Source organism: Corylus avellana, chromosome 6 (genome assembly GCF_965113065.1).
Source record: "Corylus avellana chromosome 6, dhCorAvel1.hap1.2, whole genome shotgun sequence".
Taxonomy (NCBI): domain Eukaryota; kingdom Viridiplantae; phylum Streptophyta; class Magnoliopsida; order Fagales; family Betulaceae; genus Corylus; species Corylus avellana.
Genome location: NC_142495.1, coordinates 28,337,986 through 28,350,082, shown reverse-complemented (window position 1 = coordinate 28,350,082; position 12,097 = coordinate 28,337,986). Strand labels below are relative to the sequence as shown.

Here is a 12,097-nt window from a genome sequence, read left to right as displayed (position 1 = left end):
CGCTAGACACTTCTTCTATTTCCCTGCTACCACGTGTCATCCAGAGAGCCCGCCAAGTCAGCCCTAGATCCACGTCAGTTGGCGCTCTAACCCAGTCCCAAACTGGTTTCTAACCAGGTCATCGGGTTCAAATCGGATCTCCAACCCGATTCAGCCGAGTAGGCCAACTAGGTCAATCTATCCAACCCAGTCCAAAGTAGTCAACCCGATTCACCGGGTTAGACCCAGGTCACTTCCAAACTAACAGTTGTTTGCGATAGAACCCCACAATGTTCAAAAGATACTAGAGTAGGCCATCAAACTACCAAAATGTATTGAAAAGGCCACTCATTTTTTTTATATTCCTATAATACCCCTATTCTTTTAACAAATAAAATAATTGTAAAAAAAAAAAAAAAAAATCAAACAAATTTTTAAAATTCAAAAAACTAATGGGCAAATAAAAACAATTTTTTAACAGAATTTGACTCCATGGACTAAATTGTATTTTTTGGAATATTTCAAGAACCTTTTATTTTACTTTCATACAACATGAAACAATTTGTAATTTAGGCAGTAAAAAATGTTCCACATGCATATATTATTGTATCCATCCTCTTCCTCCAAGTGTCGACTGGCGAATCACCTGTGGCCAACCAACTAAATTGAGATAAGCTTTGGAAGGCGAAGATAAATGCAGAAAAGCCTACAAGAAGATCGAATAGGTACCAACTTTGATAATGACACAAGCTGCCACTATAAGACAGGTTATTTGATGCATGTGATCAGATCTAATTAATTAGGGATCCCACTTCTTCTATTCAATTGTTTTCTGAATTTTGTTCACTTAGCATCTTCAGCACAACAAGACATTTTCATGACTAACCCTCTCTCCACGGCTCATTTTGCCTTCATTAGAGGAAGCTCAAAGTCATGTCGTTGCGTGCATTCAAGGCTTATAATTGCACTTTTAAAAATGCATTCTTTTTTTTATTAAAAAATAATTACTTTGAATTTTTTAATGACCAGAATTTTAAAACAAAAATAATCCCATGCACTTGATTCATATGCCTACTCACGGGTCACCATCTCCATTCATTTTCTTGTACCCTTTGTTAAGAAACCAATTTTTCTTGACTGGGATTTATTGACGTGTTCAACCTTAAAAATAAGGGTATCATTAAATGGAAACAATAAATTGTTGACGTGTCAGAAATTGATACGTCAATAAATTATTGACGTGTTAGAAATTGACACGTCAATAAATTTGTTGAGGTGCCAATTTCAAAATGTCACTAAAGTTTAAAAATTATTAAAAAAAAAAAAAAAAAAAATTCGCCTCTCCGGAGAGAGAGAAAGAGATGCTGGAGACTCCAGCTGGAGAAACGAAGGAAACGAAGGGATCCCTTCGTTTCTCCAGCGCTGGACTGTTACCAGCACGCCATTCTCTCCTTTTCTCACTATCTCACTCGTCTTTTCTCCATTTTCGGTACATTTGCTGGAATAGGAATCGCCCAGAAAAATTCCCCAACAAAATCCAGATGAACCTGAAGCAAAACGTACAGAATAAGACATATTTCCAAAATCTTTCACTAATGGCCTGGATTTCCAAGAATCCCTTGAAAGATCAGTCTCAAAATCAACCTGAAAAATCAAACCAAACCAACCAGAGAAATCAAACCCAAAAAATCTTCAAAAACCCAAACCCATGATCAGCAAATAAAACATCAAAATCTCAAACCCATCAACATCAAAATCTTCAAAAATCTCAAACCTTGAAAACCGAATTAGCTCCCTGGCAAAAATTTAAATTAAATTTCAATTTTCAAAACCTCGTGTGTATAATATATATGTAGAGAAAGACAGAGAGAGAGAGAGAGAGAGAGAGAGAGAGTATCTGAAGGAAAACGAAGCCGTGGAGAGGACGAGAGGAATCGGTGAGTTTTTTCATATCTTCGTTTTTTTCCAGCCCCCTAATCTCTCTGGTTCTCACTCTCTGTTTCAGTGAGAACCGAAAGACAAGCAGAAAGAAGGAATTTGGGAGAAGAAAGTTGAAAGGAGAAGGAGAAAGAAAGAGAAGAGGAGGGTGCATGTGGGCAGGTGGGGAAGGTGATGAGGAGGAAAAGAAAAAGAAAAGAAAAAAAATGACAAAACAAACCCCATCAAACTTATTTGAAAAGGAAGGCTGTAGAGGCGCGAGAGAAGAAAGAAAGAGAGGGAAAATGAAAGAAAAAACGAAAAAGGGGTGAGGTTTCTTGACGTGTCCACATGGGATACGTCAAGAAATTATTGCCGTGCCTCATGTGGCACGTCAAGAAAAAAAAATTAATATTTTTTTGACTTGTCAAATTTGACACGTCAAGAAATTTCTTGGCGTGTCAAATGTAGCATGTTAATAAATTCTTGACGTGTCAAATTTTACACGTCAAGAAATTTTTCTATCTTGACGTGTTACATGTGACACGTGAAGAAAATACATTAAAATGGTAAGAGTCAAAAAAAAATGATATGATCACTTCTTTTTTGAAAAAATACTATTCGAATTATTAATTATTATTTATTGACGTGGCAAAATGACACGTCAATATTTTTTGACACGTCAATATTTCTTGACATGTCACAATTTGTCACGTTACTAAAGTATATAAAATATATTTTTTTTTAAAAAAAATTTAAACGAATTTAAATTTAGCAATGTGGCAATAATTAACATGTCAAGAAATAATGACGTGGCAAAAAGTGCATTACTATAGACACGTCAATATATCCCAATTTGTTTTTGGTAGTGAATGAAAACAAAGTTGAGACTTCATTCTCCCAAAAGCAAGTTTATTTGCTTTCTTTCACCCTTATGGCCCGGCCCCCATGGGAAAAAGGTAACCAAAGGATAAAGGTCTTGTCCCATTCACCATGTGATCATCTGTTGCTTCAAGTTCATGATTGAGTCTTCAACGGTGCAACCACCTCTGAGTCTCTAACTGTAGATGTTGAGATATAACATCTGTTGGCATGGTTGAAACCTGCCTAGCCTAACGTAATTTGAGCTTGACTTTCTCTTTTAATTTAGTGTTGAGCTTGAGCTCTGTTGAATTTCGATTGAGCTTGATCCCACATGCTGTTACAACCCTTGCCGGAGCTACACGCTCCTCTCTAGACGATAGATTAGATGCCGCCAAGTACAGATCCGAAGAGATCTCAGACATCTAAGCTTTCACACAACTCCAAAAGGTTCTGCTCGTCAGTCACACGCCGGGAGTATCTCCACACGCACTGGCATGTGTCAGCAGCATCTCCCATGTGCATCCACGCGCCAACAACATTCTGGCGCATGTGATCCACGAGCCTCACGCGTCTCAAAACCCTATCTAGGGTTTGGCGGGTGTCGTGCAAGTGGCCGCAACACCTGGCGTGTGCAACACACGCACCAAACACTTCTTCTCTTTCCTTGCTACCATATGTCATCCAGAGAGCCCACCAAGTCAGCCCTAGATCCACATCAGCTGGCGCTCCAACCCGGTCCCAAACCAGGTCATTGGGTTCAAATCGGATCTCCAACCTGGTTTGGCCGAGTAGGCCAACTAGATCAATTTATCTAACCCGGTCCAAAATAGTCAACACGGTTCACCGGGTTAGACCCGGGTCACTTCCTTTTACTTTACCTTTTCTCTCTTTCTTTTTGTAATGCACATTTTTATTTTCTTTTCCTTTTTAATCTTAATGTCCAGAAAATAAAAAGTTAAATATATAAAGAACTTATATATATATATATATATATATATATATATATGAGAATAACTTATATAGGGAGGTTGCACAAAAGTCACATTTTGTGCCATCAATAAAAGTTGACACATCAGCTAATTTTATTAGACTTATACTTAAAACAAAAACTCAACTACACCAGATTACACTCTAGTAAAATAAAAAATTAATTTTTTTTTTGTTTTTTTTTTTAAAAAAAAAAACATAATTGAAGGGGTGGCCCCTCCCCCACTTTGGGTGGCCGCGCGGCCACCCCCATGGCCTGGGGCTAGCGGCCAGCCACCCCAAGTGGGGGAGGGGTGGCTAGCCAGCCACCCCTTCAATTTTGTTTTTTATTTTTTTATTTATAATTAATTTTTATTTATAATCTAGTGTAGTTAGGCTTTTTATTAAAAAGTTAAGTTTGATAAATTCAGCTTAGGTGTCATATTCTCATTGGTGGCACAAAACTCACCTTTTGTGCAACCTCCCTATATAAGTTTCTCTCTCTCTCTCTCTCTATATATATATATATATATATATATATATATATATTAGAGTAATACAACTTAGCACGTAGTTCACATGCATGGCATTTAACACATTGAAAAATGTTTGGAGTATTGCAATTCTTATAATTTCTTTACAAATCGACTATATTTATCGAAAGACTTTAGGTTTTCAAAGTTAATAGTTTTCTTCTGGAGCAATTTGAAAGAACAAATTTCTAACATTTCTAATATTTTAGTTATATTTGTCCGCGGCATAAAAAAATACCTGAAAGAAATTGGGTATTTCACCAGTAGTCCTTCAGTCCTTCGATCGAAGGTCAACCGACACCCAAGTGGGCCAAGTTAGAGAGCTTCCATGGAGGGAATGCTTTTTGGTGACTGGTGTATGAGAAAGGGGAGAGAGACCTTTCGTTAGGTCTCATGAGCCTCTCTTGGGCTCTTGTGATTGTGGGCCTTATTTTGGCTATTGGGCCCATCTTGGGCCTTATCTGGAGTGGGCCTCATACTAGGCCTTTATCAAGGCTTGACAATTGTGTGCCTTTTAATCGGTTGAGTTCAAGAGTAGACTGAATTCGGAGCTATCAAAAGTTGTAATATTCCTAATAACATTCTTACCATATTAGTCACTAACTAATTAAATTGACAAGTCAAATTTGTTTATTTAATCATTCAAGTGTTTAATTATTTAGTAACTAACATGATAATTGTAATGTTCATGTAAGAATTTTTTAATAAAAACTGTGTATTGGCATCCTGTCGTAGCATATATAAGATGTTGAAAGTGCTATCTATAAAGAACTTCAACGCATACAAGATTCTTGTGGCAAAGACCCCCTTAATATTCACAATCAAAAGAAAAAGTAAAAGGAAAGGAGAAGCATCCCAAGTCCCAACCAGAATAAGTATACTGTCTAATGATAATTGGGAAAAAAGTTGGAGGCAAAGAGGAGAATAGAACAGCATGCCTCCACACTTATCCATTTCTTTGACAACTTATTTTATGAGAAAGAATATTTCTTTTTCATATATAGATAAGAAAACAACCTAGTAAAAACAAGCTATATCTTTTTCATATAGCCAATTTATGTGCTTCTTATAAAATTCGCTTTTTTAAACACCACTTTGAATATATGCCACCAATTTAAATGGACCATTAGAAGCTCGGAACCCAATATAATTTATCAACAAAGATTATATGCTTGATGCTTGTATGGTAATGAGTATCTTCCTCAATTAATAGAAAGCGACTCGACAAGAACAGCCACAGCTTCTAGCTCTTGATCTTTTGGACCATTGAACAACTTTAATTAATTTACCCCACCATTCCGAGGAAGAAATAGACGTTTGATAATGTTCTCTTTTCAAAACAAAAGTATTAAAAGAACATTCGCTTTTATGACATGTTAAAACACTTTTTTAAACAAAGAAAATAGGAGAAAATTCACTTTAGCTTCTTGAACTTCCACGCGATTTGATAAACCCTCTCTAAACTTTTAAATCTCTCAATTTGAACCCCTAAACTTTCAATTGCTCTCAATGTAGTAGACCCCTCCATTAATTTTAGCCGTTAAAAATACCAAAAAAGACCAAAATATTCCTTATTTTTTGGAATTAAGGGTAAAGTTGAAATTTTATACAAAATTCAGGGATATAAACATCATGTAACGTTTAAAATCTAATGGAGAGGTCCACATTGAGAGCAATTCAAAGTTCAGACATTGAGAGCAATTGAAAGTTCAGGAGTCCAAAGTAAGAGATTTGAAACTTTGGGGGGTTTGTCTAATCGCATGGAAATTCAAGGGGCTAAACTAAAGTTTATTCAAAAAAGTAAAATACACCCTTCAAAAGGCGTTAACAAACGGAGCCAAAATTATAATCAAAAAGCAAGGTATAAGATGGAGGGAATGATGACTTTGGGCAACAGAGGAGGGTTGCCAATGGTGCCAAGTATAAGTGTATAACGCAAATAATCGTAAGACCCACAAGAGGAAACATAGTCATTGAGAATGATTGCTGTAGAGACAGAAATTTTTTACAAATCAGCCTTTAAAAGTGATGTGTCCTTAGCACGTGAGAAGTACACATCACATACTCATGACACTGTCGCTTTTAAAGACTGATTTGTAAAAACTGTGTGTCAAAAAAGAAACAATGGGAGCCATGTATAGTAAGGCCCGTGTTCCACATTGTGCTCAACTTCAAAGTAAGCTCATTTACAATCAACTTTTCGGTACTGCTTTTGTGCTATTTCAGCCACTGATTTTTGAGATATTTTAGAAAGCAATGAAAAAATATGAAAAATAGCTTGCACATTTGAATTAAATGATTGTTACGTGCCTTTGATCATTCCACTTTAAATTGCTCTGCAACACCCAACAAGTTATAATTTTTTATGGGATCGTTGTCAAAATTTTTGAATATTGGACCACACTTGAATAAATGTAGGAATCTACAAATGAAAAAAGGGGGAGATTTCCTTTAATAATTTAGTTTGAGCCCAAAAAATGACAGAATTTGTTGAAATATATATATACATAGATATGAGAAGGTGAAAATTCTATAGAGGACAAAGTGACAGAAGTCGAAAAAAATTATTGTTAGAATAAAATGTAATGTATGTCTCTGACTTCTACTTTATTTATAGAGTCTTGATATAACTCTTTATCAACAATTATATCTTATCACTTATCGCTTATCATAACTTTCATAAATTTTATAGATTCCCTAAATAATCGAAATTGTCATTGGTTGACATGCTTCAAAGAGCTTTGAGTTACATTGATCTTTACTCAAAAGATTATTGTTTGAGTTGTCTTGGCCTACACTTCTTTAAATTTTTGAATAATTGCTTGAACAGTAATACATATTTGGAGTTGCAATCATCTGCTTTGCTATCTCACGATCTAGAAAAGAAAGTCTATCACAATTAAACGGTACAGTTTTCGTCGCTTGTCCTTAGAAAAGTATTTCCTCACCGATTTGACCACATGAAAGTGTAACCAGTAGGCAGGGGGTTTTTTGTTCGAACTTGGGTCATGTTCAGTTCTGCAGCTATCGACGACTTTCTCACGTCAAGCCCTCCTGAAATTTGATTTAACCTAGGGCCTAGGCCTTATTGTTCCGTTGATGACCCTAGAAAATGAAAATTGTCCTTATTAAGGCATGACGTTTATAGGCAAAAAGTTTAAAATAACTTTTGTAAGAAATGCTGGTCAGAAGTTCTACTTGGTCAAATTTAACTGGTAGCTTTTTGTTTTCAGCTCAAAGCTAATAATGAGGAACCTACCGCAAGACTAAGAAAAGAATCCCCCCCAACTATAAAGCAATGCAAAGCAAGCACGCTACTAACCAGTGATATTCTCTTCCTTCATGAGCAAAGATGGAGCTAGAAATGGAGAGAAAAAAGATGGGTGGTCGAGCAGAAAGCGAAGAAGACAAATGGGTGCATGATTCTTCTGTGGATCATAAGGGAAGAGTTCCTCTCCGTGCTTCAACTGGTGTATGGAAAGCCTCCTCCTTTATCATCAGTAAGTGGATACTTAGCCAACATTATTAATCTAAGTCTCCATGATTCTCCGGTTTCTATCTGCTTTGTTATTTTATTCCAACTTTAAGATTATCACACTTCATTTATGATTTAACCCATGATTCTTCCTAATTCGGCCATGTTGACAAGTTTTCTTCATAAGGTGATGGATTGTGGAGGAATATTCATATTAACCCATTTATTTCATTTGAATTTGGGAGGATTACAGGGTGAGGAGTTGAATAGCAGAGCATTTAAATCCTTGACAAAATGCTATATGTGTTTGGCAGCAGCTAATAATGGCACTTTAGAACAATTTTTAGAGTAATTGAGATGTATTCTATAGCATTGCTTGTTCATAAAAGGCTAATGATTAATGGTATTGAAAACTGTTTTTTGGTTTTGGTTTAAAAAAGTAATTTGAAAAAAAATGTTTCTTATTTTTATTTTGAAAAGTATTCTGAAAAGGGTATTAATATTATTAGTCATGTCAGCTTAATTTGCCATGTATTTTATATTTGGTGCAGCAATTGAGTTCAGTGAGAGGTTGAGCTACTTTGGGCTAGCAGCAAATCTCATCTCATACCTCACCAAAGTGATCCATCAGGACCTCAAAACAGCAGCCAAAAATGTAAACTACTGGGCAGGAGTAACAACATCGATGCCTCTTCTTGGAGGGTTCCTAGCAGATGCCTACACTGGCAGATTCACTATGGTCCTGTTTGCATCCCTCGTATATCTCATGGTACAACCATCACCTTCTTATCATGACAAAATTAATCATCAATAGCCATATTAGCAGGGGTGATCCTAGAATTTCAGGAAGGGGGCACTAAACTAAAAAAAAAAAAAAAAAAAAACGTGTGTGTGTGTGTGTGTGGGGGGGGGGGGGGGGGGGGGGGGGGTGGGGGTGTTCATTTCATAGAAATACATTAAAATTCAAAAGAAATTTTCAAATTTTTGAGCAACCATAAACCCTTCGAAGGCAGGGGTGGTTCCACCCCTACGTATTAGGTCCTCTGAAAATTGGTATATGTTAGAATATATGATAAAAATTAAACTACTACTTATTTCGAAAGCTTACGCTGATAAGAGTGTGCCCAAAATCTCTCTTGATAAATGAGCTAGGCTACACATGAATATTTAATTGAAATGAGAAATAAATGATGGAAACTAAGTTCGAATTCAAGACCTCTTTTCTGATATTATGTTAAACCACCAGTTATCATATACTCTAACGATGTCTAATTTTGTTGCTACCAAAACCAGGGTTTAAGCCTGTTGACAATGTCTCAATTCATCCCAAGCCTAAAGCCATTCAACAATGGGAGGTCTCATCACCAGCCTAGGAAGATTCATGAGGTGGTATTTTTCCTTGCATTGTATTTGATCTCTGTTGGAACTGGAGGACACAAGCCCTGCTTAGAAAGCTTTGGAGCCGATCAATTCGATGATGATCACTTGGAAGAGAGGAAGAAGAAGATGTCTTACTTCAACTGGTGGAATTTCGCACTTTGTTGTGGGCTTGTGCTTGGTGTGACAGTAATTGCTTATGTTCAAGACAATGTGAGCTGGGGTGTTGCTAGTCTGATCCTCACTTTCACTATGGCAACTACAATAATAATCTTCTTTATGGGAAAGCCTTGCTACCGATACAGAATACCAGAAGGGAGCCCTTTAACACCTATGTTGCAGGTCTTAGTTGCAGCCATAAGAAAGAGAAATTTACCAGCTCCATCAAATCCTGCTGTATTATATGAAGTTCCCAAGTCTAAGTCTCAAGGAAGGCTTCTGTGTCATACTAGTAGGCTCAGGTAAGCAAAGCCTATGACACTAGCTAATGTCTTTCAATTGGTAACTGAAGAAACTCACAATGAAAGAAATCGAAAAAATAAAGACAATAGTAGAATAAGAGAAAATTAACAAAGACAGAATTTTTGGGTTGTTCGATGTTTTAACCTTACATTCACCTTTAGGGAAGAGCTCGAAAGGGCTACATTTTCAATATAAAAGACTCTTATTTCTAAGAGAGGATTGGGATAGGTGAAAATAATACAAGTAAATCAAATTCAAATCTGACTACCTAAAAAGTATGAGATTACAATCAAATCTGATCATATGTTCTAATAGTAACACATTGCCATAATATGTAACACATGTCATGGAATCTTAACATTTAAGATATGTTAAATTACCTTTAACACTCTCCCTCACGTGTGGGTTCAAACTCATTTTTTAATAGGTAAGGCCTAACCGTAAAATATTTAATTTAAATTGTGGTGAATTGATGGAGTTAACGTTTGATCTTAGGACCTTTGGCTCTGATACCATGTTAAATTGTCAGTTATCCTAAAAGTTTAAGCTGATAGAAAAAGGTAAATTTAATTATTTAATCATTACTTTAACAAGATCTTCTGCGTGTGTATTTTGATTCATAGGTTTCTTGACAAGGCTGCAATAATTGAGGATAAGGAGAGCATATCTATTGAGCAGAATCCTTGGAGATTAGCGACAGTGACTATGGTGGAGGAGACAAAGCTTATTTTGAACATGATTCCCATATGGCTAACTTCCTTAACATTTGGAATATGCATGGCACAGGGCTCAACATTCTTCATTAAACAAGCCACTACAATGAACCTTAGGATTGCTGACAACTTCAAGCTCCCACCAGCTTCCATTTACTCTCTTGGGGCAGTTGGAATGATAATCTCTGTCACCACGTGCGAGAAGATTATAGTCCCAATGCTAAGGAAAGCTACAGGCAACGAAAGAGGCTTCAACATCCTCCAGAGGATTGGCATTGGCATGATATTTTCCATTGCAGCCATGTCTGTGGCAGCCTTGGTGGAAATGAAGAGGCTAAGCGCTGCTGAGAAGGAAACAATTGGAGGGAAAACTGGGCCAGTGTCTCTGAGTGTGTTCTGGTTAGCTCCACAAAGCATAATCCTTGGAATGGCAGACGGGTTCACTTTGGTTGGCTTGCAAGAGTATTTCTATGACCAAGTTCCAGACTCCATGAGAAGCTTAGGAATTTCCTTCTATCTTAGTGTGATTGGGGGAGGGAACTTCTTAAGCAGCTTTCTGATTACCCTTGTGGATCATGTCACGGAGAAGTTGGGGAGAAGTTGGTTTGTAGAGGATGTGAACAGGTGCCGTTTGGACAATTTCTATTGGCTGTTGGCAGCCATGAGTGGGTTGAATTTGTGTGTTTATGTGATTCTGGCTATGAAGTATACTTACAAAAAAGTGCAGCGAAGGGTGATTGTGGCTGATTGTAACAAGGGTGATGGGGTAGAGTTGATGCCTTGACATGCAAGTGATGTGATTATAAAAACTCTGTAAAATGCATTGGTGCTTGTTTATTAAAATTATTGTGTTAGATTGGGAACAGAGTGTATTTCCTGATTACATAGCTTCCATTGTAAAATTAACTCCTCCACGTAAAATAATGTTTGAAAAATGTTTTCTTTATTTTTCGGTATTTTTATTATCAATAACTTACTTATCAAAACTAATTAATTTAAAATATTAAGTAAATATTTTCAACCTTTTCTTCATACTTATGAGCAAAGTAACAAAAAATTATCTATTTTTTTTTCTAATATTATTTTTTTTTCTCTCCATGTGTCACTCTCAAGATAAAAATTTTGACTAGTCATAGTTATAATTTCTTACCATTACGAAGAACTTGTAAAGTCTCAAATTATAAAATTCAATTGTTTCTTATATCGAAGACTTCAAAAATGACATCAATTAAAAAGGTAATATGTTACCGAGAAGAATTGAGTATATTTTCATTACGTTCTTCTTTTGTTGTATAAAAATTTTGAGCCAAAAGTTATATTTTGTATTTCGATTTTATGAATAATAAGCATTTCTTGAAAAATAATAAGTCTTTTAGAAGGAAAAATCTTTTTAACTAATTCAATAAGCCTTTTAAAACTTAAAAGGAAATATTTATTAATCCTAAGGGATCCTTTGTCCTAAGAAGCTCACCAAATTCCAAACATCCACCCACGTGTCATTCGCGAGGTGGAAATTGTATTCACCGCCTCGTAACACCAACTTCAGTCTTGCACACCTGTACGCACGCCAGCCAAACTCAACTTGAAAGAATATTCGCAAACAAAATAATCAGGTATATTCGGCAACGGGAGATATTAGGTGCGTCCGGTTCTATTTTATCACAACAAGACAATAACAGCTGCAATCTGACTCGAGAATCCTACAGATCAGCGACTCTGGCTGGTGATACCTGCCTTTTGAAATAGAACTGCCCGTATAGAAGGAAAATTACCTCAGCGGTTAAGTTTACGATGACGCACAGCCTAGCGCA

General features: G+C 36.3%; 1 protein-coding gene across 1 annotated transcript; it reads left to right on the top strand.

Annotated features, from left to right (window-relative positions):
• The first annotated feature begins 7,572 nt into the window (after positions 1–7,572).
• On the top strand, positions 7,573–11,185 carry LOC132187104 (protein NRT1/ PTR FAMILY 5.6). Its single transcript, XM_059601278.2, has 4 exons — positions 7,573–7,759; positions 8,286–8,503; positions 9,028–9,572; positions 10,197–11,185. The coding sequence occupies exons 1-4, from the start codon at positions 7,612–7,614 to the stop codon at positions 11,068–11,070; spliced, it is 1,785 nt and encodes a 594-aa protein (XP_059457261.2). The 5' UTR covers positions 7,573–7,611; the 3' UTR covers positions 11,071–11,185.
• The last annotated feature ends 912 nt before the right edge of the window (positions 11,186–12,097 follow it).

Excerpts from the sequence above, each read along its gene's own strand:
- LOC132187104 (XM_059601278.2), top strand. The coding sequence starts at position 7,612 with ATGGAGCTAGAAATGGAGAGAAAAAAGATGGGTGGTCGAGCAGAAAGC. Across the intron at positions 8,504-9,027 it reads CATCCCTCGTATATCTCATG|GGTTTAAGCCTGTTGACAAT; the intron begins GTACAACCATCA and ends TACCAAAACCAG. Across the intron at positions 9,573-10,196 it reads TGTCATACTAGTAGGCTCAG|GTTTCTTGACAAGGCTGCAA; the intron begins GTAAGCAAAGCC and ends TTTGATTCATAG.